This window comes from Durio zibethinus, chromosome 24 (genome assembly GCF_047325235.1).
Source record: "Durio zibethinus cultivar Kanyao isolate XHJ-2024 chromosome 24, ASM4732523v1, whole genome shotgun sequence".
NCBI lineage: Eukaryota > Viridiplantae > Streptophyta > Magnoliopsida > Malvales > Malvaceae > Durio > Durio zibethinus.
In genome coordinates, this window is record NC_143185.1 from 20,800,752 (window position 1) to 20,827,179 (window position 26,428).

The 26,428-nt window shown below is 33.8% G+C and overlaps 4 protein-coding genes and 2 pseudogenes across 9 annotated transcripts; 5 read left to right on the forward strand and 1 right to left on the reverse strand.

Annotated features, from left to right (window-relative positions):
* The first annotated feature begins 987 nt into the window (after positions 1–987).
* Positions 988–3,179, forward strand: LOC111317211 (peroxidase 72-like). 3 transcript variants are annotated; one of them, XM_022919625.2, is made up of 5 exons: positions 988–1,171; positions 1,914–1,987; positions 2,074–2,265; positions 2,348–2,513; positions 2,655–3,179. In XM_022919625.2, the coding sequence occupies exons 2-5, from the start codon at positions 1,940–1,942 to the stop codon at positions 3,068–3,070; spliced, it is 822 nt and encodes a 273-aa protein (XP_022775360.1). In that variant the 5' UTR covers positions 988–1,171; positions 1,914–1,939; the 3' UTR covers positions 3,071–3,179. The 3 variants fall into 3 exon arrangements, with proteins under 3 accessions (XP_022775360.1, XP_022775361.1, XP_022775359.1); XM_022919626.2 differs by lacking the exon at positions 988–1,171 and adding an exon at positions 1,329–1,347; XM_022919624.2 differs by lacking the exon at positions 988–1,171 and having other exon boundaries at positions 1,401–1,987.
* A 132-nt stretch (positions 3,180–3,311) lies between these two features.
* Positions 3,312–5,149, forward strand: LOC111317213 (uncharacterized; annotated as a pseudogene). Its single transcript, XR_016333029.1, has 2 exons — positions 3,312–3,976; positions 4,834–5,149. The product of XR_016333029.1 is annotated as an uncharacterized LOC111317213 (transcript).
* A 668-nt stretch (positions 5,150–5,817) lies between these two features.
* FOLT1 (folate transporter 1) lies at positions 5,818–9,528 on the forward strand. Of its 3 annotated transcripts, none has more exons than XM_022919628.2 (11): positions 5,825–6,071; positions 6,190–6,266; positions 6,459–6,535; positions 6,792–6,885; positions 7,283–7,376; positions 7,770–7,843; positions 8,017–8,124; positions 8,586–8,657; positions 8,759–8,779; positions 8,994–9,061; positions 9,163–9,528. In XM_022919628.2, the coding sequence occupies exons 1-11, from the start codon at positions 5,963–5,965 to the stop codon at positions 9,293–9,295; spliced, it is 927 nt and encodes a 308-aa protein (XP_022775363.1). In that variant the 5' UTR covers positions 5,825–5,962; the 3' UTR covers positions 9,296–9,528. The 3 variants fall into 3 exon arrangements, with proteins under 3 accessions (XP_089609392.1, XP_022775363.1, XP_022775364.1); XM_022919629.2 differs by having other exon boundaries at positions 5,826–6,071; positions 8,020–8,124; XM_089753266.1 differs by lacking the exon at positions 9,163–9,528 and having other exon boundaries at positions 5,818–6,071; positions 8,907–9,029.
* An 846-nt stretch (positions 9,529–10,374) lies between these two features.
* Positions 10,375–12,839, reverse strand: LOC111317215 (putative ubiquitin-conjugating enzyme E2 16). The gene is made up of 6 exons (XM_022919633.2): positions 12,651–12,839; positions 12,446–12,549; positions 12,255–12,357; positions 12,088–12,151; positions 11,101–11,189; positions 10,375–10,844 (listed from the first exon to the last, which is right to left on the reverse strand). Exons 1-6 carry the CDS (start codon positions 12,678–12,680, stop codon positions 10,749–10,751), a joined length of 486 nt encoding a protein of 161 aa, XP_022775368.1. The 5' UTR covers positions 12,681–12,839; the 3' UTR covers positions 10,375–10,748.
* Positions 12,840–13,358: 519 nt separating this feature from the next.
* LOC149512039 (CDK5RAP1-like protein) lies at positions 13,359–17,952 on the forward strand (annotated as a pseudogene).
* Positions 17,953–19,783: 1,831 nt separating this feature from the next.
* LOC111316248 (3-epi-6-deoxocathasterone 23-monooxygenase CYP90C1-like) lies at positions 19,784–24,999 on the forward strand. Its single transcript, XM_022918265.2, has 10 exons — positions 19,784–19,942; positions 20,088–20,334; positions 21,907–22,231; positions 22,338–22,487; positions 22,569–22,841; positions 23,808–23,897; positions 24,009–24,087; positions 24,181–24,287; positions 24,425–24,552; positions 24,719–24,999. The coding sequence occupies exons 2-10, from the start codon at positions 20,114–20,116 to the stop codon at positions 24,813–24,815; spliced, it is 1,470 nt and encodes a 489-aa protein (XP_022774000.2). The 5' UTR covers positions 19,784–19,942; positions 20,088–20,113; the 3' UTR covers positions 24,816–24,999.
* The last annotated feature ends 1,429 nt before the right edge of the window (positions 25,000–26,428 follow it).

Consider the following 26,428-nt stretch of genomic DNA (forward strand, 5'->3'; position numbering starts at 1 on the left):
CATTAAATCTTAATAACATTAAGTAAATAAAACCTAATAATTTACCTAAATCGATCATGAAGATTAATGAAAATTTTCATAATTTTTCTTAATTTTTTTCTCAGAACTTTAACTCAAAATAATAGTAACCAACATGATATATTTTTTAAATAAAAATATGGCATATACTCACCTTTAGGAGATTAACTCAATTGTAACTCTGATTTCGAATCTCCAACAAAATTTTTTATAATCTCTAATCCTAAGGAAGATGAGAAAGAACTTTCATTTTTTTTTATAGCCAGATTTTCTTTCACTTAATATCTCAATATATTTTTTTACTAATTAATCTTTTAATAGGTTGATGGATTTTGGCATTAATTTAACCCAATTATTATTTAGGTTGAGGTATTATAGATAATCTCCAAAGTTGAGTGATAATTAGTCTATCTCCTACAAAGAAAAATGGGTCTTTGTTTTTTTTCTTAGTTTGTTGTAACTTAAACCAAAGATGGGGAGAAGCACAATGCCCTTTACATCAAGGGATTTCTTTTTATAGATATCAACTTACATGAGTAGGTTTTCAATTCAAATAACGTGATTTAGAGAACTAAGAGAGGTATTTAGATTCTAAATACAGAGTTTCAGTCACAAATTTTGAAGCATGCATTATTACCTATTTCTAGCTATAGATTTGAAGATAATTTTTTCTTGTTTGCTTAGTTGTGTTTACTTATATAGATATATATATATATTTATTGGGCTCTCTCTTCTCTACATAATTTAACTTGGATTTTGATTCGTATAGGAAATAACAATCTTTTTAGTTACGCATTGTAAAATTTTTAAAACAGTTTGATTCATTCACAAAAATACTATAAAAATACTCTCATTACGCTTTTAAATGGATAATTGTTGCCATGATCCTTTCACCATTATTTAAAAAAAAAAAAAAAAAACCTATGGATAATTGTTGCTTTCAAACGAAGGATTATAAAAACGTACCATCAATGTTTACACAGAGTGTTTGGTAGTTTAAACAGATAGGCCGAGAAATTGAACATGTGAAAATTAAACTATAGTTTTCAGTACTACAACTTAGAAGTACTACTGATTTTTCAGGTACTCGAAGACAATAAAGCAGGACCCTGGTAAACAGGAAGTTTTTATGATCGTACCTTGATTCTTTTTGGTAAGGATGGATAGTACATGGATACTTCCAAGCTGGTGCAATTCACAGTTTCTAGTTAGCTTTCAGATAAATCAATGAATTAAGAGTGTTTGGTTTTTGTCAACGGAGCAGGTATGCCTGCTCCCTGTCAAACTTTGTCCTCACGCCAAGACTCAGCAAATCTGAAATCATTTCAGGTTGACCAGGCTCTATGATGAGTTGATGATTAGTTGTGTTAAGTCAATAACCGGTTTTTGTTATTAACTTAATTGTAATCTCCAATTTCAATAATCAAAAAGCCGAAAATCCTATTGGCTTCATTATATTTTAACTGAATTGATCAGCAGGACTACTTGCATGCAAATATTGGCATATTACTACCAACTCCAACCCTTCCATGCATTTTTTTTATCCTGCTTTCGGTTCATTCAAAGTTAGTTACCTAATATTCTGTAATCTCTCAATTTGACAACCATTCAAACGAATGGTCCTTTATAAATACCCATACCCTTGAAAGCTCTCATCCTGGCATGTTTTGAAAATTTCTCTTCATATTTCAGCTGTTTCAACTCTGTATATTTTGGTCTCTAGAAAGTAAGGAGTATGGCTCATTATATGGGCTTTATCATAGGTCTTTCTTTTCTTGCCCTTTCTTCCCTTTGTTTCTCTGCCAAGACTTTTGATGGTAGAATAGGATACCTCTATCCTCAGTTTTACGATCACTCATGTCCAAATGCTAAAGAGATTGTCTATTTCGTTGTAGCCAAAGCTGTTGCAATCGAACCCCGTATGGCTGCTTCACTGCTTAGGCTACACTTCCACGACTGCTTTGTCCAGGTCTTCAAAAGTTCTACTTGCCACAGTTTTATTATATAACAAAGTAACTAAGTAATAGCACTCTTAACAGATTGTTTTTGTCACAGGGCTGTGATGCATCAATTTTGTTAGACAGCAGCGGGACCATAGTCAGTGAAAAGAGGTCGAATCCAAATCGGAACTCAGCTAGAGGATTTGAAGTCGTAGATGAGATCAAAGCTGCACTAGAGAAAGAGTGTCCTCATACAGTATCATGTGCTGATATATTGGCCCTGGCTGCTAGAGATTCTACCGTTCTGGTGAGTTCAGCCTTTTGTTATAGCCTTGTCATTGGCATACTCAAATTAGCCAAAAATTGCCAACCATCTTTTGGATTTGCAGACTGGTGGACCTAGCTGGGAGGTCCCTCTTGGAAGAAGGGATTCCAGAGGTGCAAGCTTGAGTGGCTCTAACAACAACATTCCTGCTCCAAACAACACATTTCAAACAATTCTCACCAAGTTCAAGCTACAAGGCCTGAACATTGTTGATCTTGTAGCACTTTCTGGTAAACTTACTCGATTAACATTCTTGAATGTGTTTTTTTTCTAGAAACCTGAAGCTGGTAGAACAAGCTTATCTGTTCTTTAAATAATTAAGAAAGCAAAACTCTAAAAGTATGACCAAGTTCCCCACATTTTTCATGCAGGGAGCCACACTATAGGAAATGCCCGATGCACCAGCTTCAGGCAGAGACTTTACAACCAATCAGGCAATGGACAACCAGACTACACACTTGACCAATCATATGCTGCTCTATTGCGCACCAATTGTCCAAGATCAGGTGGTGATCAGAACCTGTTTTTCTTAGACTTCGTGAGCCCCATAAAGTTTGATAACAGCTACTTCAAGAGCTTATTGGCTTACAAGGGCCTGTTAAACTCTGACCAAGTTCTTTTCACTAAAAATGCTGTATCAAGGGAATTGGTGAAGAAATACGCTTACAACCAAGAACTCTTCTTTAATCAATTTGCCGAGTCCATGATTAAGATGGGAAATATCTCACCACTTACAGGTTACAGGGGTGAGATCAGAGAGACTTGCAGGAAGGTTAATGCTTATTAATCAGCGCTAGAAGTGAATAATTTTATGAATAAAGTTTGTATACAATTTCCTGTTCAATGTTATTTGCTTTCCTTCTTTTGAATGAAATAAAAAGAGTTCATTTATGCAATTATAAGTAAAAAAATTGACCCTAAATCATTATACTCTTGGACTTGAACTGAATAATTTGGGCTGAACTTCAAGCCCAAAATTGACCCGACAATGACTAGGGCTTATGCCTAAACCCTCTCCAGTATTCATGGTTTCATGCTCTCACTGAACTAAAACCAAAAAAACACCCAAATTGAAAATTGAAACGAAAAAGAAGAAAAAAGATGAGAACTTTAGGGTATTTTTGCTCTCATATAAGTCGAATCCGAAAAACCCTTAATCGAAATCCAAGCGTTTCCTCTTTCATTCAATCTTCAAACAACATTAACCTCACTTTCACTCAAGATTACACCACCCCATCACAAGAATCCACCAAACAAGCTTCTTCCGAAAAAGTCGCCGCAATCGTCGATGAACTCACCGGTTTGACTCTGCTCGAAGTGACGGACTTAACCGAAGTCCTCCGCCAAAAAATGGGTTTTAAAGAGATGCCAATAATGGCAATGATGATGCCCGGGATGGGATTTGGCGGGGCCATGATACGAGCCGGGAAACATGGGACTAGTGGACCCGGGAAAGGGGAAGAGAAGAAGGAGGAAAAGATGGTTTTTGATCTGAAGCTTGAAGGGTTCGATGCGGCGGCTAAGATTAAGGTGATCAAGGAGGTTAGAGGGTTTACGGATTTGGGGTTGAAAGAAGCTAAAGACTTGGTAGAAAAAGCGCCTACCTTGATGAAGAAAGGGGTTACTAAAGAGGAAGCTGAGAAGATTATTCAGAAGATGAAGGAGGTTGGAGCTAAAGTCTCCATGGAGTGAGGTTGATTTTGATTCCTTGTCCATTTTTTACCACTGTGATTTTGGTTTTTTGAAGCTTTGATCACCCGAGTTACCCTTTATATTTATAATTTGATGATTTATTAAAGTCTTATCTTTTCATAGTTGCTTAGAAAGTGATGATTTTGGATAAAAGTTTATATGCTATCCAACATAGTTGCTTTTGCTAGTCTGCTTTAGGCAATGTAAGAGGATAATCATTACAAATGACAGGAAATGATAATATCATGCAAGAAAGACTTTGGACAGGAGTAGTACTGGAGTGTGGATTGATGTCAACTACATTGCTTTTCATTTACAAATTTTAATTGTCTGTGAACAAAAATCCTGCAGTTAGTGTTATATATGTGTCTTGATGATTAGAAACCAAGAAAATTTAGTTCTAGTTTTCCTGATATTGTACATTAGTTAAACGAATGTAAGATGCAGAACTACAAAGGACATTGGGGAGAGAGTGGGAGGTTGGGGTAAGAGAGAAGGGTTACAGATTGCATTTCATAGTATACAATGATGATGACTGCTAAATGAACAATGTCAAACCAAAATTGAACCAATGCAGCTCTAGTTACAGGGCCACATAATCCATTTCAAGCAACTGAAGGAACATATAGTACATATACATTAACTAAAGTTTGGTGATGATATAGGGAAACTATGTTAGTACATGAGGCATTGGTTAGAACTTAGAACATGGTGGAGTCAACCACGGAAAGCAGTGAACATGGCGAATCTTGTTACAAATGGAAATTTGCCACTGCTATACTATATATTGGTAAAATTATGTTATGCAATTTCAGTGACTAATTATTTTTGTTTTTTTTTTTGTTTTAACTTTGCTAGACTTTCTCCAAGGAAAATCGGACAAAGAAGAAGTGCAAAGCATTTGCCAATGGTTTGTGAAAATGCAGAGTAACTGATATTGATGTATGATGCAAGGATGACTGTAGGGTGAAGGAAGATCCATTTATGGATTATTGATAAAGCAGAACATTCTTTGAAACAACTGATTTGCAGCACAGTTGAGTTCATATTATGTTTTCATTTTCAACAATCTTCGCTGTAATTTCATGATGATTCTAAACCACCACCTTTGTAGAACTGAATTTTGACGATGGATTCATTTTATAGACAAACCTTTCAATAGTCCTTCGATGAATTTCAGTGATTCTTTAAGGCAATGAACAAGTTTGTATGCTGGAACAAAGGTAAAACCTCAAATAATGGAAAAAAACATAATCATGAGAAAAAATTGAATGAAACACTTATGTCATTTGAACATGTATTCTTTTTATTCAAATCATATCACATAATTATATTATTAAAAAAATTAAAAAAATTATTTTTTAATAATATAATTATGTGACATGATTTTTTTTAATAATATAAGAGATAATATAATATATTCATTTTATTCAAATCATGGCAAATAATTATATTATTAAAAAGTAATTAATTAATATTAAATAATTTATTTATTTATTAAAATTATTATACATTATTTAATTATCATATGTAATATATAATAAATGATTTTTTTTTCAATCATATGATTAAATAAAAAATATATATACTGACATAGCATAATTGTTCATACGATCTACTGCCAATAATCATTTGTCATTTGTCAGAAGTTGAGCGTTTTTCTGGCCCATTTTGTCAGTAAGTTGGGTCCTTTTGGGCCCAATTTTTTGGGCCAATTCCTATGTGTTGTAAAGAACCATTTTGGGCCAGAAAATGTTGTGAACAAGTTTGTTTGAGCCCAAATTCGTAAACCTAAAACGACAGCGACAACCTCCTTTTTGGGCTAAAGGTATTAATTGGACAGCCGCCGACATTGTTGAATTAATTAATTGTCGGAAACAAGTTGCAGCCCAACTGAATAGACCAGAAACAACGGCAGCGGGAGCTGCGATCGGCGGTCAAGTAATTCGAAACCGCTGATGCTCTTTTTATCTTTGGATAAACTAAAATGTCACTGTCACAGTGGCAATGGGAAAACGCAATCGCCGGTGCTGTGTCGGGCTTCGCCACCGTCGCCGCCATGTATCCTCTGGACATCGTCCGTACGAGATTTCAAGGTCGTCCTTTTCTTCTATCTCTCTCTCTCTCTCACACACACACACACACACACACACAGACATAGCTTAGACAAAAAGTTACAGTTTTTTTATGCTGATTGGATCGAGTTGTATATAGTTAACGATGGTCGAGTCACCAATTTCCCGACTTATAGGAACACCGCCCACGCCATTTTTACCATTACTCGCTTAGAGGTTCGCACCCTTTTCCACCTCCATTTTTCTTCTTGTTAGTTCAGCTTGTCAAAGTGTAAGAATTAGCGTTTCCAAGTTGATTAAGCTTGGGTACCTTTTCTGTTCTCTTCTCTCCATGTAAAGTTGATGTCTTTCTCACTTTCATTGGAGATTAGAGTTTCTCTTTTGAAGCCATTGTTCTTTTGATTGCAGGGTTTGAAAGGGCTTTATGCAGGCTTCTTTCCTGCAGTTTTAGGGTCCACTGTTTCATGGGGATTATATTTCTTCTTGTAAGTGCCACTACAAAATTTACTTGTTCTATTCCATTTGCTCTATGTGTTTCAACCGCTTGATTACAGTAAATTAGTTGGCAAATATGTATATATGCACATTTGAATTATTAACTGCACCAGAACTACATATTTGGTGAATGGATTGCTTTTAACATGCAATGGCGAATAAAAAGAGTTAATGTGTTTTGGTTTGTTGAAAAATGTTATTTAACAATCAATTAATCTAAAGGTTTTTCTTTTTCACCATTTGTAGCTATGGCAGAGCTAAACAAAGGTATTCTAAAAACAGAGAGGAAAAGGTGAACCCTGGTCTTCATCTTGCTTCTGCTGCAGAAGCTGGAGCTTTGGTTAGTATATGTAAACTTCTAAAAATATGACTTGGAGGAAAAACGCAAGTTTCATACTTGTTAATAGTATCAAAATAGCAGCTGATATTAGAAGACTCAAAAAGAAATTTAACGGTAAAATTTACTGAGAACTGAGCTTAAAATCTTTTAGGATGTGTTGATTACTACAGCATGTATGGTGGTCTAACATGTTAAGTGTCAATAGCATGTCACTACAAATGTTTTTAAGAATTGCCATTTAGATGTTGATGCAGTTAGATACTAATTGATTTGTCTTGGTTTAAATTAGTCATAGACCAATCCCTGATACTTGGTTAGATTGGTCTCTAATTGATGTTAATTAAGATAGGTTGCAGTTTGTATTCTGTTAACAATTTCAATCTTGTGGGCTTTTCAGGTTTCCTTGTGCACAAATCCTATTTGGCTTATAAAAACAAGATTACAGCTTCAGACTCCTATTCATCAAAGTCGACCGTATTCTGGTGTTTATGGTCTGCTCTGCATCTTACATTAACTTGATAATAATGTGATCTGAGAAATAGAAAGCAATTAGGTTTGATATCAATCTCCTGCGGAAAAGCCAATTCATGAAGTTTTAGAAGATACACCTTTTTATATGTTGATTTCTCATGCTGGTTGATATTTTTATAGATAATTCAACTCTACCAAATAGATATGATTTTCAGCATTCTGATTGAGAATTTAGCCCCTTTTGAAAATGATAGATGATCAAGAGCTGTTTATGTTTTTCAAGATGAGAACCTTTTCTGCCTTTTTTCTTTGACCTGGAATTTCAATCATAGAAAATGGTTTTCCAGTGCATATAATGTCCTTTTCTATTGCTGCTAGTCCCTCAATATCATTTTATGTCTTAATTATTTCAGATGCCTTAAGAACCATACTAAGAGAGGAAGGATGGACCGCACTCTATAAAGGACTTGGTCCTGGTCTCTTGATGGTGGTTTGCTGACTGTTTTATTCTTATTTCTGCTCCTGCATTTTACATCACCATATGGGTTTTTTCAACATTTGAATATCTCAGAACTAAATAATACCAAGCTGCTTAAATAGTAGTCTAGCTTATCATATTCCCTAAACTTTTGCAATTTACTGTGCTTATTTTGACTTCAGCAGGTTTCTCACGGAGCTATTCAGTTTACAGCATATGAGGAACTTCGTAGGATATTGGTTGATTATAAAGGCAGAAAACGGAAATCTGAAAGTGCCAGTAATTTGTTGGTATGTAAATGCAGTTTCTATTTGTCTGAACTTTGGATTTTCCTTACAATAAATGTTGATTAATACATACCCGATGATTTACAAGCTCATGACTGGGAGTATGCCTGCAAGTGTCTATGTGTCTTTTGTTTTCACACATACATGGTTTAACAAACCCAAATAAATATGGAGATATTTCATTATTTACTTAAGTTTTTATTTGAGAAGCAGTTGTGGCTTTGTTGATTTGTTTGTTTGAGTATGCTAAGTAGACAAAAACACTCTTTGAACAAGTGAATTTCTGCAACTGAATCATCAATTGTAGTGTTATATACAATGATTGTTTTCTGTTTTAACCCTCATGCTGACTTTGATAGTTTGAACATGATACTATCAAGATCTTTTCAGTCTCCTTGAGGTTCGACCATGCGAGGAGGCTATAATGGATAATGATTTCTAACAATCCCTGGCATTTTGTGCAGAATTCATTTGATTATGCTGTGCTAGGGGGGTCTTCTAAAATTGCTGCCATTCTTGTTACATATCCATTTCAGGTATGCATCCTTATAATTGGTGTGAAGTCTTTGTAGATATTAATTTTCTCTCAGTTTGCTGGTCATGGTGCCTTATGAGGGTGAGGAAATTGTTTTTTCAGGTTATTCGGACTCGATCACAGGTAAAGGAAAAATTAAACCTTTCATTTATGAATGATTGACTTGACTAAATTCTTTAAGTTGGAATAAACAAAGCTGTCTTGAGGCTGCAGTGATATTTCCTTAAACATTGATGAATGAATTGGACAGATGGTGAAGTTAACTTGAGACAATCTGCAACTTACCGTTGGTTTGTATTGAAGGCTATAATTTTGGAATTATTTCTTATCTTTGCAGCAACGGCCTAGTAACGAGGGAATTCCAAGATATATGAGTAGTTGGCATGTTGTGAAGGAAACTGCACGGTGAGAAGATATTCGAACCCGAATTTAGCATCATATTGCTGAGGAATAAAATTTAATCCGTATTAAACACTGAGAATGTTATTGATTGATATTTCCTGCAGGTTTGAGGGTTTTCGCGGATTTTACAAGGGCATCACCCCAAACCTTCTGAAAAACGTTCCTGCTTCTTCAATAACATTTATAGTTTACGAGAATGTACTCAAATTGTTAAGGCCGACAAGAAGGAATGATTGAAAAGACATTTGCACTGTCCGTAAGTCTTCTTCACATTCCTTTTTTGTTCACCATCGACTATGATACTCATGTACATGAGATTGAGAAGTAGAAAGAAAATAAATTATTGGGATATGGCTGGTTTTTGGGTTGGAAATGTTGCATTAAATGCAGTTCTAGAGAGAGTGTAGAAGATGTTTCACAAATTTAATCTAATCATTTATTAGATAAGCAGCCATAGCTGTGAACTTTCAGAGCAGTTTGCAACTTTGTATCCAATATTTTCTTCAGGATATGCCAATCTGTTTTCATGATCCTGTTAAATTTCCCCAGTATATAGACAGTCAATGGTTTTATTTAAAAAAAGACAGTCAAATTTTGTTTTGAAGTATGTGTGTTCGAAGGCAAAAGTCAAATTTTGATTTTTTTTTTTTTTTTGTTTTTACAAAACGACATGGGATTTGTCCCGTACATCCTCTTTCTGGATTGATCCAATCAGATTTATCTTTCCATGACCTTTCAACAAATTCGAGCTTAAACAATAAACCAATGGGAAGTCCACGTATTTAGCTCTCTTTGAGGGCAAAAACTTCAAGCAGTCAGAATCTATCCTCAATTTCCCAATTTTTTAATCTATAGTCATCAATTTTCTTGCCGGTAAAGTTATAATCTAACATAGCCATGGACTGCAGTCTAACCTCAATTTCACCACCAGAGCCCCGACTCCTGGAAGCAGTTAAAAATGCAACGCATTTTGCCAAGAGAAGTCAGAATGAACCATGTCTTTCGGTTTTGAACCATTTTAGGAACTACTCTGAATACACATCCATGATGGACCCATATCGAATCAAACATTTTGGATAATTTGTAATTTATCTTTTGTGTATAAATATCCATCCTGTTGACATGCAAGACTCTCTGTAAACTTGCATACTCCCTCCGGTTCTATTTTATTCTGAGATTCTTACGGAACAGAAACAGAAGAAAGTTCCATCATTCAACAAAAGCCAGAGCATTGCCACGGGCCAAGAACCACAGCCAGCTAATCGATGTCCGTCATATATAAACAGTGACTTCAAATGAGAGTGATCCAGAATATATAACGCTTTAAAACAAGACTCAAATTTTGCCTTTGGATGAATCAATCATTAGTCTCATCTGCTGCCAAGTTATAATCACAAAACTCAGTGTTCAGAAAAAAGTTTCAGAAGATGATGATACAGTTTCTCATTCATGTGCTTACAGTGCACCAAGCATCTCTCGCACGGGTTGAACACCATTAGCTGAGTGAACTTGTTCGTTACAAGTTGCTAAAGAAAGCTGAAAGCCCCACTTTTCTCTTTCTTTACAAAATACCAGCATAATCATTTAACTTTGATTGCTTTCTCCCTTTTGTTTCCATTTCCTTAAATGAGGAAGCTGTTTGTCTATTCTAGTTATTAAACTAATTGACCCAAGACAGATGCTAATGCAATTAAACTTTGTCATCATGGAACCACCACCTGGTCTGCTTGGGAGATCGGCCATTTCTACAGTTCTTTACATAGCGGTCATTGTCTTCAGGACATTGCTGCAAGCATGTTTAATAGTATTAAAAGGAGTAATGAAACAAAAATAAGATGCTATCTTATTGAAATCATTTAGGACAAGCCCATCATTTATAAAATAGTAGCGCCCCTTCTCGGTTTCAAAATTTTAGCCCCAAATAAAAATTGACAAGTATATGCCCTATTGATGGCACATATACTGAACAAGAATGACATGAGAACAGTGGAAAAAAAAATAGCACCCAGAAAGTCAATCAAATGTATAGTCAAAGTTCAAACCTTCACAGTTGAGCTTGATAGCATGGACAGAATACTGATACAGATAGAACTAACTGTCATGGCTGGGGACCATGAATCATATAAGATATCTACAAAATACAATGAAACAATCATTTATTATAAGTCTGTCTTGTCACAAGTTATGCGATAAAACATAGGTAAAGCAAATACACATGGAAATTGAACAACATTACTATATGTTTGCTTGTGTGTGCACGTGAGTGTGTGTAAAGGCTACTACCATACCCCCTTGTCCCGTTGAAGAAACCACAAAAAGAATTAAAAAGCAAGTTGAAATTGTAAAGGCTACATGATAACATTTCACATCCTTGTGAATGAAGCCATATGCTTCAAAAGAAAGCAGCAGAGACAACTTAAGATCACCCATCATTCCACAGCAAGGAACGAGAAGGAAAAGCTATATTATAGTTGTCAAACATCACATTACATAGAAAACCCAATCAAAGAATATCAGTTTCTGTTTATGTTTCGCAAAACTCATGACAAAGGAAAGAACATCTATCCTGCTCACTTAAAGCAACAAACTTTAACTTTTCCCCCCTTTCTTTTCCCTATCATTATACAATATTTGAGACAAAGCTAACAATGCCAGTTGTAGTGAATATTTTTGAGACTTAGAATCCAAATATTTTTGTGAAAAGGATGGTAAGATAGCTACATGATACAATAATATCCAAATATCAGTAAAAATAATCTCACATAATCATCAAAGATCCCTTTAAGAATGTAAAGCAAAATACTTTTAAAGGTAACAACAAATAGTACGGAGGCAACAGTACCAAGAAAACCATCACTTTCAAATGATAAATGGATAAAAATTAAGCTGAAAGCAAAGAGACAAATCATGTCATGACATATCAATTGCAAAAAAAAAAAAAAAAAAATTAAAATCTAAGAAAAACCACTGAGAAATAAAAAATCACTTAAAAAAAGAGCATTTTATGGAAAATTAATATCGATTATTACCTAAACAAATATGGCCATTGCTATAAATATGTGGATGCAAAGGTGCCGGATGAAGAAATATCACCTGCCACCGATAACCCGCAAAAGAAACACAAAAATAAAACAAGATCATAAAAAGAAAAGAGAGAGAAACTTGTAAAAAATAGTTTTTTGAATAAAAATTAAACCTGGGGTGCTTCCATAGGGTAATGTTCAGGGAAATCCACCTGAAGCTGATAGGTTTCATTGGCGTACAAAGTTTCCGGAGCTCCATTTACTTCAATAACCCACCTGATTTTTTTCAATAAAATAAAAGAAATCAACGGTGGGAAGGCGAAGATCTAAAGAAAAGGGAAAAGTTTACGGATCAATGAACAACCTTTGGAGATTATCGGTGACTTTGTGTTTAAAACCGGAAGGAGGGTTGAGCTGCCACTCCACCAGCTCTTTCTGCAGCCGATTACCGGCTATCCTACTCAGCGCCTGAAACACCAAATCAAATTCCCACAAAATTAATTCAGACCAACAAAAAAAAAATGAAAAGATAAGGAGCGAAGAGATGGAGATAGAGAGAGAGGAGGAACCTTGCGAGCGGCGGCGGAGGAACTGGTCATGGTCTCTTGGCTATTGTTTTTGCGCCCTCACTGAGTGTTTGACAGGAAAAAATATATATCAATCAACAAAGAAAGAGTATTTGAGAAGGAGTAATTATTTCTTTCTATTTTGACAAACGAGAAAAAGAGAAAGAGGAGCCACAGGTATAAATAATTATTAGTACGCCTAATTTATTACGATTCCATCCGACCTCAACCTTAATTTGCTCATTGTCGGATTTAAATTCAAACCAAATAATTTGATTTATTGAATAAATTAAACTTAATTTTTTTAATATTTAATTATAATAATTCATGAGTTAAATTAAATTTTAATATTTTAATTATTTTAATTAAAAAATTATCAAATTTGAATTTAAAATAAAATATAAGAATTAATTTTATTTTTTATTTTAATCAAATTAATTTAATCATTTAATATTTATTTTAAATTAAATTTTAACTTGCAAATTTAAATTTAATTTATTTTAAATTAAATTCCAAATAATAAATTTCAAATCGAGATCCAATCTACTACACCTCAAGATTGAGCGACGGTTTAGGAGGTATTGACCCTTTCTCTCTCTTTTGGGGTTCGGCCGACGGCTTTTTCTAATTTATTATTATTACTTTTAGTTTTGTCAAGGCGGTTTTTCATTTTGTCAAGGAGTCGTTCAACTGTTCAACAGCCACGTAACGATGACGTTTTCTACTATCTGAGTTCTAAGACCGCTAAGCATTTTTTCTCCTAATCTTAGTCTTGGTTTTCTTTTTATTGAAAGAATTACGAAGTGATTAATAAGATAAAGAATATGAGAATGAAAGTTAATTAAATTGCTTTAAAATTAATCTCATCTCAATTAATATTAATTATAAATAAAATATTATTACTCGTTTTAAAAAAATTTCGATTGATTACCTTTTTTTTATAAAAAATAGCTTATGAGTAAAGAAATTATCATATTTTTAAAATTAGAATAAATTATCAATTTACAAAAGAAATTTACAAATTTTTAAATTTTTTTCGAATTTATAAATCGTCTATCAATAAATGATGGTAAAAATTTAAATTTAAATACTTTACATTTAGACCTTCAATCACTTTATATTTAGACTTTAAAACTTAACCACTTATATTATTACTTGGTAACAATCTCCATCAGTTGTTTAAGGTTTCGTTTGTTTGCCAAAAATAAGTTTTAAAAAATAATTTTTGTATTTTTAAGTATTTATTTGATAAAAAATTGATTCGTCAACAGAAAATAATTTACTGATAAATGAAAAATAAAGTTTTTTTTTAAAAAATTATCTTACAGATTTTAAAAAATATTTTTTGAAAAAAATTTATTTATGAATAAAATTATTTATTAATACTTTTAAGCATAATTTTACTTATAAATAATATTATATTAATAAATAATATATTAATATATTAATAAAGAATATAAAGAATAATAAATAATTTAATTTTAAGTATTTTTTATATTAATGTAATATTTTAATTTAAATATTATTATGAAAATAAAATTATTTTTTAGCATTAATATTTTAATAATAAATAATTTTATATATTTTAATAGTTATATTAATATTATTTAAAAAAATAAATTTTTTAAAAAAATCAAATATCAAAAAATATTTTTTATTAACTCATTCAAATAATAAAAATTTTCTTTTAATTCGAAAAATATAAATATTTTTCAAAAATTATTTCTCAAAATTCTTTTTTTCGTAAAAGAAATGAAGCCCAATTTTCATCTTCACTGACATTCCCACGAAGTGAACCGTAAGGTACAAGGCGAAAACCACCAGCATTATTAGTTGAAATATTTCCACCAATTTGGCAGCTTCCTTCTGGACCAAAGTCCAGAGGCATAATAAATCTAAAACAAAGCATACACTCGTTTAGAATAAGTAAAGATTGATCAATATCCACACTTATAGCCATATAGGTGACGGGCAGACGTATGCATCTAGTGTCAAACAATATTACTGGTTCATCGAGAAAGAGAAGCCATTGGACGGTATGCTAGGCAACTGCACTTGGTTGTCCAGGAAAGAAGATGCACCCGGCTTCACATACCTGTATACCACTGACCTGAAATATAGCATACAAAAATCTTTCATATATATGGTGGGGGAAGTTCTGTTTTCCTTTATTTAAAGTGGTTTCATTTAGAATTCTAAATTAATCAGGATTAGTTATAATTTTTAAAAATTTACTTATAATCTTATATTATCATAATAAGGTAGTGAGAATTTGAAATTTAACTCAATTGATTTATATAATCATTCTTAAAAAGTATTATCCAACAAGTTTGTGGCTAAAATCTTAATATTTTTTAATCTCAATATTACAATTTTTTTATAAAAAAAAAAAGATGGTTTGATATCTTATTATTAAAGGATCTCATTTTTAGGTAATAGTTATTCTTTGTTCATAAGTCCAATAAGAAATTCTAAGTGTCCTAGTGAATTCTGGTAAGTAAGATTCACAATGAACAACTGTAAGTGAAAACGAAAGGAGGTCCTTTTGTGTCTATATTTGGCTAGAAACACAAAGTGGAGAAATGAAATAAAAATATACATTCCCAAAACTCATGATGTTATTCATAGAACCAACATTGACAATCACCTGAAGGAGTGTATCAGCATAAAGCAATTCATTTACTGTAAGATACGAAGAAATCATCCAACCAAAAACAGTATCAGACAACAGATCATAGACCAATAGTTGGAAACAACTGGCATTACCTCATCCTGTGGCGTTTATAGCGAAGGAGGTGGGGGAGCTTTGGGAAGAAGGTGTGAAAGAGGTAACACTTCTTGGACAGAATGTGAATAGTTACAATGATGCATCTCGAAGTCAAAAAGAAGTTGAACTGGGAAGTAATTGGGCAATGAGGGAAGGCTTTAAAAGCATGCGTAAGGAAAAAAATATGGGCTTGCGTTTTACTGAGTTTCCAGAGATGAGGTTCAGATATACATCCCCACACCCTATAGATTTTCCGAGTGGGTTGCTGTATCTGATGCGAGGCCGCCATAATGTCTGCTAGTATATACATTGCCTGCACAAACAGGGAGTACCACAGTGCTCGAAAGAAAGCATCAGGGATATAATATAGTGCTTATTTAGAGTTTGTTCAGAAGATAGCCAGAATCATTCCAGACGTGGGAATAAGCAGATATTTTATGTGGTAATGTTTTGTTACGTTATTCTGGTTTTACTATTTTAGTTATATAGTTTATTTGAAACTTAGGGAGTTGACCTTTAGTATGAAGGATTGACATCAATTGTTGTTTATTTTAAACATTATTATTGAAAATAATTACTCAAATCTCATAAATAATTTGTTTGATATTAACAAAATATTACTTAATAGATAATAAAACTTGTAAGAAAAAATTTTTAAAAAGAAAATGATTTTGGATAAATAAGTTTGTATACTTATAAATAAGAAAAGTCTTTGTTAGATTAAATATGAGAAAAAGATATAAGAGAGTTGTAGAGTTTTATGGTATAAATATCCCATAAGATTACTAAAAATTTGTATCTTATGTATGTGTATGTTTGAATATTTATGAGTAGACTAAAGGAGACTGAGACAGATCCACATAGATATGATCCATAGATGCATATAGTTATATATTTATTTGAGTTAAGAATACTCCATTAGATTAGAGAAGATTAAGAAGGTCTATGAATATCAATTGTAAATGGTTGATTTGATTGTATGTTTATAATTCTTTATAATTAACGAATTTTTTTTTTTATCTGTTAACGTAAATCGATTGGATCAAACCATAATTTCTCTTATGATTAATGACTAATTATTTGATTATGCTTCCACTAGCATAAATGTTCAATTGGAATAAAAGTTTTTTACCTAAAAAGTGATATCAAAATTGTCATAATCTCAACAACTATTCCACCCTAAAAATTAATCAACAGAATTAATCTTCCATATAGTTACCTTGAATATTATTAAAGCCTACATTCACATCAATTTCCTGCTTTTTTATGTAGGAGATTGCAATTAACCAGATGTTTGATCACATTGTCAACTAGCATATGAGATGTTGGGCCTTTATAAAGGTGTAATGACCAAAGATTTCTCTCCTACAAAATCAAGCCCTGATCAATTTTCCTTTCCTGCATTTGTCCTGACCCGAATGATGGATTACATATCTTTACAGAGAGCTTACTGGTTTCTTTTTATCTATTTCAAAAAGTAGCATAGCTTTGTCTTCCTTATGTTTCAAGCATGCTTCGATTGATTAATATGCAAACTGAAATATAATCTACTGTTTTTTGTTATTAGGAAAATGCTTTTCCACAATAACTTTTGCAGTCGGGGTGTCTGTTTATTAATCAAGTGAAAGAAGACTGCAAAACTAGACTTGCACCTTTTGTGTCACCCAGCTCATACTTCTTTTTAGAAGCATGCTTTGTCAAAGTAGGAGTCGAAAATATATCTATTCTTCTGACAAAGAGCCTCACATTCTAAGATTGGTAGAGAGCACACCAGTCATATGTTCCCCACTGGTGAATAGTGGGTAATAAATATCCCTATCAATCCATTGCGAAAAAATAAAAATTTTTGTTCTCTTGTTTGTCCATTTCTTTTGCAAAATTTTGTCTAGGGGGCTGTTAGGGCTGTTGGTGTTAGACGATCCAAAGATGCACTACTGCTATGGTTGCTACCAGTTACATATCTTCACCATATAAGCATGGTAGCGTGCACTTTCCTGAGTTTCCCTCTTATTATCTGGATTTCTTTCTGCAGGTTTCTGTAGTGAAACAGAGGAGGAACATGCAGACACATTAAGCCTAATAAAGGCTGTTGGTTATGATATGTCATACATATTTGCATACAGCATGCGGGAGAAAACTCATGCTCACAAAAACTGCTCTGATGACATTCCTGAAGAAGTCAAGCAAAGGAGGCTTACCGAACATTGAGGCTTCCCATAAGAGTACTGGTCAGCACTACGACTCTCAGGTGGGAACCATCCAACTTGTGCTGGTTGAAGGACCAAACAGGAGAGCTCCAGATACAGAGCTTATTGACAAAAGTGATAGAGGCCAAAGAGTTCATTTGTTAATCTTCCTTTGCTAGATTGAGATGATCAAGTGGATAACAAAAGGAATCCTGTTATTGGTGATGTAGAAGTTCATATAACAAAGTTCACAAGAGCATCACTTTTTGGTGATGCACTTCCTATAACTAAATTAAGCACATTTTACAACAACTTGGAGGAAGCAGCAATTGCTTGTGGTGGCAGAAGTTGAAAACCAGCTGCCTTCACTGTTCTGTGCTCGTTACTTTATTTTTTTAAAACTAGTTTCCTTTATTTGCCAAGAAATTACAAGCGGTTTCAATCCTGCGCAATGCTAGAATATCGTCTTGCTATAAAATTGATATTTGTTGCTAGGGGATTAACAGCTTTTGCAAGCTATTGATTTGATGTGAATGCGCTTAGGTTCGTCATGCCAAGGGTTTTGGGCACGAGAGCCCAAGAAAATACGTTTTAGATTCTGAATTTTGCTATTGGGAGCCACTACTTCAAAATGGCCTAGAGCTGCTTTTCTGTATTTTTTTTCAGAATGTGGTAGAGAATATGTCAATAACAACTGCCATATTGCTGCTGGCTGATGTATGGTAGAAAGTAGAAACGGATTCCTAGGCCCTACTGAGCCCCCCAACCACTCTTATTAGTTGTTGCTGTTACTTGAGCCTGATGATGACATTTCGCAACCTCGTCTGGCAGAGCACAAAATGATAATAAAACTGATGTTGACATGCCTATTGCCCTAAGAAGATAATAATTCTATTTGTATGGCTGAATTCAAGATTGAAATCTAAAGTTCCCCCATATTGTTTTCTGACTGAACGGTGAAGAAGAACACACAAAATCATTTATAAAAAATGCCGCTGAGCCTGAGGCATATATGCAGCAAGGATTGCACTAAATTCATAGTGTTGGCGATCATGATTGTTTTCTGACTGAACGGTGAAGAAGAACACACAAAATCATTTACAAAAAATGCCGCTGAGCCTGAGGCATATATGCAGCAAGGATTGCACTAAATTCATAGTGTTGGCGATCATGATTGAGATAGTACAAGGAGAAAGAATCACAATTTCACTAATCATAATTAAGTGGGTTAAAGCACACCGCACGTCCTCCCCTCTTGCCACGTGTTTCACATGCAAGAAAATGGATCACCTTTTTTTGCTTCAAATTTCAACCATGGCAAATGGCAGCCATCCATTGACAAAGCCAAGACAAAACACCTAAACTTGTCTTCCACTTCTTAGCTCAGTGGCAAAAAAATCTTTAAAAAAAATTAAAGTTTGAGTTCGAATTAAATCATTTTTTTTCTCTTTTCATGTAATAAAATGTTACTCTCCTTTGAAAAAAAAAAACACTTAAACTTCTTTGGTGGGTCATAACTCATGGCAGTTACCTCAAAAGATGAGGTGGGGGGGTGTGTGTGCGCGCATATATATTCTCAGAAACTACAAAATGCATGAATGAGAGAGAAAGTGAGAGCCAGTCAGTGGGTGGTGGTGGTGACTGTGAGACTACTGAAGAATGATGAAGACAAGTCGATGATTTAGTTTTGTACCTATAAATAAAATAAAAAGGATTGAAATGAACAAACAAAACAGGCTGACAATTTCGGCGCCTTCACTCTAGGCCCAGTGGGCTTCCTCCATGAGCTCTAAGGAAGCTTGGGAGAAGGTAATACCTACAGTAAACTTCACCTCTCTCTCTCTCTCTCTCACACACACACACTCTCTCTCATTTAACTTCTCTTCAACTTTTTAACACGTTGGTAACAAGTGTCAACCAAAGTTGGATTCATTTCCATGGTCCAGGCTGATAATTTAATGAGGAGGTACGATTTGTATCCAGGCTAGAATTTGACATAATTTGGTAAGGTGAACTGTATTTTTACTTAAAAGTAATCAAAACCTAAACAAGATCATTAATTTAGCAGAGGAAGAACAACAACCCCTCTAACCCTACCCCACTCGTTTTCCTCTATTATGTGACCAAAGCAGCAGGGATGGGTACATCTCTATCTAAATGAAGAGAAGACAAAATGAACAAGCGTGGAACATTTGGTGCACCCATTATGGCCAACTCATTTAATGATAGGTGCAACCTCTAGATCTTCCGAATCTCTCACTCAAGATAGCCGTCACCCCCTTCTTATTCAATTTCCTTCACAAGAATAAAGAGTTTCTTTTCCTTTATTATTGATCTGAAAGGTACTGTTCCTCTCTCTCTCTCTCTCTCTCTGTACAAAGAGCTGCATGAAATAAGTGGTCTCATGGAGTGAAGAGGTGAACACTATCCAGAAAAAAAAAACATTTGCAGCTTATTGCTATCTAAAACTATGGTTTCATTTCACAGAAGAAGTTGATCTTTCCGGTGAAAATATGGAATGGGGTATAGGATTATTGTTCAGCATGTTGATGGGTATTTTTATAGGATGGTTTTGGTACAACAACAAGAAGAGGATGAAGAGAGAAGCAGTAGAAAAGAAGAGTGGAGTTCCAAAAGGGAACTTGGGTTGGCCTTTCATAGGAGAAACTCTTGACTTCATTGCTTGTGGTTACTCCTCTCGACCTGTCAGTTTCATGGACAAACGCAAATTTCTGTAAGCTTTTTTCTCTAATCCCACTGTTGGCTTTTTTTTTTTGCTTATGGGATTTCCTATTTCAATTTTCATGTATATATATACATATATGTATGTATATATGTATTTTTCTTTTTAAATTTAAGTGTTAAGACTATTGGAAATTAAATTCTAGAGGCCATCGGCCATTTCTTGTGCCAGGCTCTTAGTTTCTTTCTTTTTTTTTTTTTTTCTTTCAATTTTTAAAACTATATGAATTCTTTTTAGTTTGGCAAACTTGCTTTTCTCTTGGAAGATAGAAACCCTAGCTAGATCTACAAATCATTGCTCCAATCATCGTCGTCATCATCATGTCGTCATTATTATATTATTGTTATTTTCTGGTTTAAATAAATTACTTATTTTTGAAAAAAATAATCATTTATTATATTCCTTATATATTATTTTATGTAAAAAAAATATTGCTGGTAATGAAGCTCATAAAGTTTTAATTGTTTCCAAAATTTTGTAATTAAATTACATGCATCATGCATGGCATTACCAATTATTATACTATCATTCAAGTTTGGAGTAAGTGCTCCTTTGATTATTATTATTATTATTAGTATATATAAAAAATTTATTATACTAGAGAGATTTTTATCTATCAAATCATGTAACATGCAACCCCAAACTAAAATATAAACTTGTGGGGTAACAATTTAAATTTTTATTTTATTTATTATTATTTATTTAATTTTATTTTTTGTGACATTATATGGGTTTAGCCATTAGCATTTAGTAGTAGCTTCAAGGAAGAAAATTCTAATCCTTGATCAACTTCCTATGCTACATATGATTAATTTTCTTTTTTTTTTTTTTTTGCAAGTGTGCAAAAAAAAGTTTTTAGAGGATTTTTTTTATGTACTATAGAAGACTTTTATCATGGTATCATAAGTCATAACTTGTCATTTCATTCAAAAATATTTCTAAAAAATTATTAATGGAATTTATTTTAAACTCTTCTTTGATTTAACATTTAAGTTCTACCTCAAGTGAACACTTTATTTCACATTATTTGCTTAGACAATGAAATTATACTTGTGATTTAGACAATTATTTTAAAATATGTACTAGTAATTAAGACAATTAAATAAATGAAACATCATATATACTATTGTTTGCCAAAAAATTGTTTTCATTAAATGATATGTCCCAGAGAGAAATTCTTCATATGACAGATATCTACTCCAATTACCTTCCTAGTTTCAAAAATTGAAGGTGACATTTACTAAAAAAATAGGAGTGAAAGAAACAAGACATAAGACAAAAGCAATTAAAGCTGGTGACTGCGAACTAGGCCTTGCTTACCACACTGGAGGAGATCGCCATTGCTTGTTGCAGGCAGAAACACCTACCCCTATTTTCTATTGGTTTCAGCTTAATATCCTATGAAACGACCTGTATCTTCCTTTCTGCTATGGACTTCAATCAATGGAAGTTAACAAAACAAAGCAATAAAAGAAGTTTTTGATCAGCTGCGATGCAAGCAATAAAGCAAAAAGCTTTTTTGCTACCTTTGCTTAAAAAGTACATTGTTTTCTTTCTTTCCAGGCATGGGAAGGTGTTCAAAACACACATATTGGGAACACCCATAATTGTTTCCACTGATCCCGACGTGAACAAGGTGGTCTTACAGAACCATGGCAACATTTTTATTCCTGCTTATCCCAAATCTATCCGAGAGTTACTTGGCGAACATTCCATACTTCAAATGAATGGTAATCTTCAGAAGAGAGTTCATTCACTCATTGGAGGTTTCCTGAGATCGCCTCAGCTCAAATCCCGTACTACAAGACACATTGAAAACTCTGTCAAACTAACTTTAGGCTCTTGGCAGGACATGCAACTGATACATGTTCAAGAAGAAACCAAAAAGGTCAAATTCCAAATGTATAGTATTAACAAATATTAAGTCCAAATAGTGATACTATTTGACTGATCAAATGAATCTGCTTAATTTCTGCTTCATTGATATATCTCAGATTACATTCGAAGTCTTGATAAAAGTTTTGATGAGTGTTGGTCCTGGTGAAGATTTGAACTTTCTGAAGAGAGAATTTGAAGAATTCATCAAAGGTTTAATTTGCTTACCTATCAAATTTCCGGGAACAAGATTATATAAATCTCTGAAGGTGAGAATATGTTAGCATTTATCTTCTCTTCACTAACCGTTTTCTATATGGTTTCTAGAAAGTTTATTTTGTTCATTGTAGGCAAAAGAAAGGTTACTGAAAATGGTGAAGAAGATTGTAGAGGAGAGAAAATTGGCTATGGAGAAAACAGACGAAAAGGGTATGGCCAATGATGCAGTGGACGTGCTGTTACGTGACAGTGAAGAAGCAAACGAGAAACAATCTGTGCCGTTGGATTTCATCTGTGGGAACATAATAGAGATGATGATCCCTGGAGAAGAGACGGTTCCCATGGCAATGACCCTAGCTGTCAAATTCCTCAGTGTCTGCCCTGTTGCCCTCCACCAGTTGATGGTACGTAACATAACCAAAAAGATGAAAAATCTCTGACCTTTTCATCCAACGGCTAGGATTATTTTGATTTCATCTGCAGAAGTGGGTCCCAAAATAACTGTTTGACCTTTTTTTTTTTAATTTTCCATTGGAAAATTAAAGACTCTTTCATAGTTTCATTAGACACACGAGTACATGCACGTGTAAGACAGATTGTACGTGTGGAGGGCCCCAGATAGTGTCAAGAAATAGACCATACTTTGAGAGTTACGGTCTGTCTTTTTCCCTAGTGATCAGTTTTTCAATGAAAAAGAACAGGAAAATTAAGTCCCTTTCTTTTGACATTACCATTTGTACTTAGATTCCTGTCTAAGAAACATAACTTTGATTTTTTCTAAAATTTTACTAATTAATCGTTTGTCTTATTCACTAATCTTTTGCAACAACTGGGAATTGATTTATTGAACTGTGTTGGCTGGCTCTGTCTGATCAGAATCAAAACAAAACAGATAGAACTTAACTGGGAATTGATGCATTGAACTGTGTTGGCTGGCTCTGCACAAGATACAAGCACCATTTTAGTGGGTTTAGTCACAGTCATGAAAACTACAAAAGTACAAGACAACAAAAAAAAAAATTTAAGTTGGTTTGGTTTTGTATTAAGATCTCTTTCGAGAAGGTACACGGAGAAGAAATTCACGGGGCAATATTTAAAGGTTAGAATTGAAGGGAATACTGTAGTTTTCTACAGAAGGATGTCATCATAATTATGAAATGGAAGTCTTGAAAATTGTTGTAAAGAACTAAAAGATACGTGACAGTTCTGAAGTCTGAACTACCCTTTTTTCTTCTTGAAGAAACAATAAAGGAAAAGTGATCCAATGGCATTAGTTTCGGCTTTCTTTCATTGAAAAATAAATTTTTTATAACTTTTCTGTTTTGAAGAAAAAAAAAACATTTTTATGTAACTGATGTTAATCTGTGCAGGAGGAGAACATGGAACTAAAGAAGCAAAAGATGAATTCCCCTGAGGACTATAGTTGGACTGATTACTTGTCTTTGCCTTTCACTCAAAATGTGAGTCTCAAATTTCTGAGAAGATGCTGTAAAAGTTTCTTTTTACAGAAAAAAAATAAAATGCATTTACATGAATCTTGTTTTCTTTTTCCTTTTTTTAATCTTTGCTAGGTGATAAGTGAAACTCTCAGGCTGGCAAATATCATCAATGGAGTTTGGAGGAAAGCACTCAAAGATGTAGATATCAAGGGTAGTTTCATTATAGTATTGCTCCAAGCTTGACTTTACAGAAACTGGGAAAAACACACTTCATTTGACAAAACTTTTATGGTTGTTTTTGCAGGTCATTTAATACCACAGGGATGGTGTGTCCTGGCATCTTTTATTTCTGTTCATATGGATGAGGACAATTATGAAAACCCGTATCGTTTTGATCCATGGAGATGGGAGGTAGCTTAAAATAATTTGTCACTTTTTTATTTTCTCATAATAATTGCAACACTTCACAAGGTAAAATGTTCACTTGAGTTTAAATAATCTGTATACATGAACAGTTAAGCAAATAAAAGAATTTGTTTTGTTTGCAGAAACTTGCAGCTGCTGTTAACAACAATAGCTTTACACCATTTGGAGGTGGGCAGAGGCTTTGCCCTGGTCTAGAACTATCAAGGCTTGAAATTTCCATCTTCCTTCACCATCTCATCACCAGTTACAGGTAATTGATCAATCTTGATCTCTCTATTCATGGAATTCTACTTCTGCAGCTTTGGTTCAATCCAGTAAATTGCATGGGACACCTAAATCTATCCAGATTTGCTATCTCTTACAGTCTGTCAAAACTCAAAACAACTCCTTTTTTTTTTTTCTTCTCGTATATGCAGATGGGTTGCTCAAGAGGATGACATTATCTACTTTCCAACAGTTAAGATGAAGAGGAAGCTGCCTATCAGAGTCATCCCCTTATGCAACTACCGGTAGTTTGGCCCATCCTGGAAAGTTTGTACAAAAATATCTAAAAAATATTTTTCAGTCTCATTTGCATAGAAATAACCGGACAGAAACTTTGGAAGTTTTACCCCACCAAAAGATAGCCATTGGGATTGGAATTTGTACAGCTGCAATGATCTTTAAGAAATGGATGGGACTGTGTATTATGGTGTTAGTTCCCATGTCACCATCTTTTTTTTCGTTGCAGTAGAGGTCCTTGGGCCCTTTTTGGTCTTTCAATATTGATTGCAAGTGGGGATGATATAAATCTAATTCTCATGTCTAAAGCTTCAATGGATTTTTTTTTTTTTTTTTGGAGTTGATAATAGCATTTGTGGTAGTATAAAATCCTTGTTTCACTGCCTCCTTCAATAATTTTATGGAGCAATCATCTTCCATGGCAAATTAGAGGAGAATACCACGAAAGATTTCAAAATCATCTTACACAGGGTATTGCCTTCTAGATTAACAGCAATAAAAGAGAAAATTGAATTTGATTGCAATTGTAGTCATGAAAATTAGTTGTAAATATTTTTCTTCTTTGTTGGGTAAAAAAAAACAAAAGAGATGAGAAGATTTAGAGGCTGAGAAAAAAGGGTTTGATTGATTGATGAACATTCAGCTAACTCATCCAAAATTGAGTAGTTGCTGTCTCGAATAAAACACGTTCTGATATTGACAACACCAGATCAATCACTGGAAGAAAAGCTACAAGATTTCCAAGCAGGCAGGCACGTTAAATTCATAAAATAACAGCTCTGGATTTTTAAGTGAATCCAACCACAAGATAAAACTTTCACATGCATTTGCTTCCACTTGTGCATCTTTTCAATACTAATTCTAGTCCTTTCTGCTTCGTGGGTGTGTTTCTGTTTTATAGTGTGCAAGGGTTCATTAATCTCGTTTGCACATGAAGAAGCAATTTTAAAGATTCTTGGAGCTCAGCAATCTGATTGATAGTTCATAATGGTTGCTGAAATTTCTTATCTTGCGTTTTATCTCAACCTCGGAAATCAGGGTTTCAGAATTCAGGTTAAAAACTCATGAAGAGGAAGCTCAAACTAAAACCCTGATTGCTAGTGGTCAAGCCGAATTAGCAACACATACAAGGTGAATTACAAAACCAATTCAGTTGCTTCATCCATCCTGCCTAGGACGTTCCACGTACTCAGACATAGGAATGCCAGAGAGGATGGGGGTTTGAGCCGTAATGACTCAAGTGTCATATAATCACACTGACGAAAAAATGTAGTGGCTCTTGCATCTTTTGTCATGTCAAACCAAAAACGATACGTGAGAAGAAGGAACTTCAGGTAGTATAACGTCACATCCCCTTTATAGTACACCACTTAAGTGGTGAATTGACTCTCCAAGAAACCTCAAACATGAAACCAAGCATCATTTTAAATGAAACTTTCTACCTTTTTTTTTTTCTCCGTTTCTTTTTGTTAGGTCACTTGGCAATCAGACATCACAAGCATCATCATAAAATAATTTTTAATTATAACTTATTTCAGATCTTGTTTCACCAGTTCAATTGCAAGTCCTCAATGAAGGGCTCAGTTAAATAGATATGCAAAAGGGGGCAAGAATCAGGCTTATGG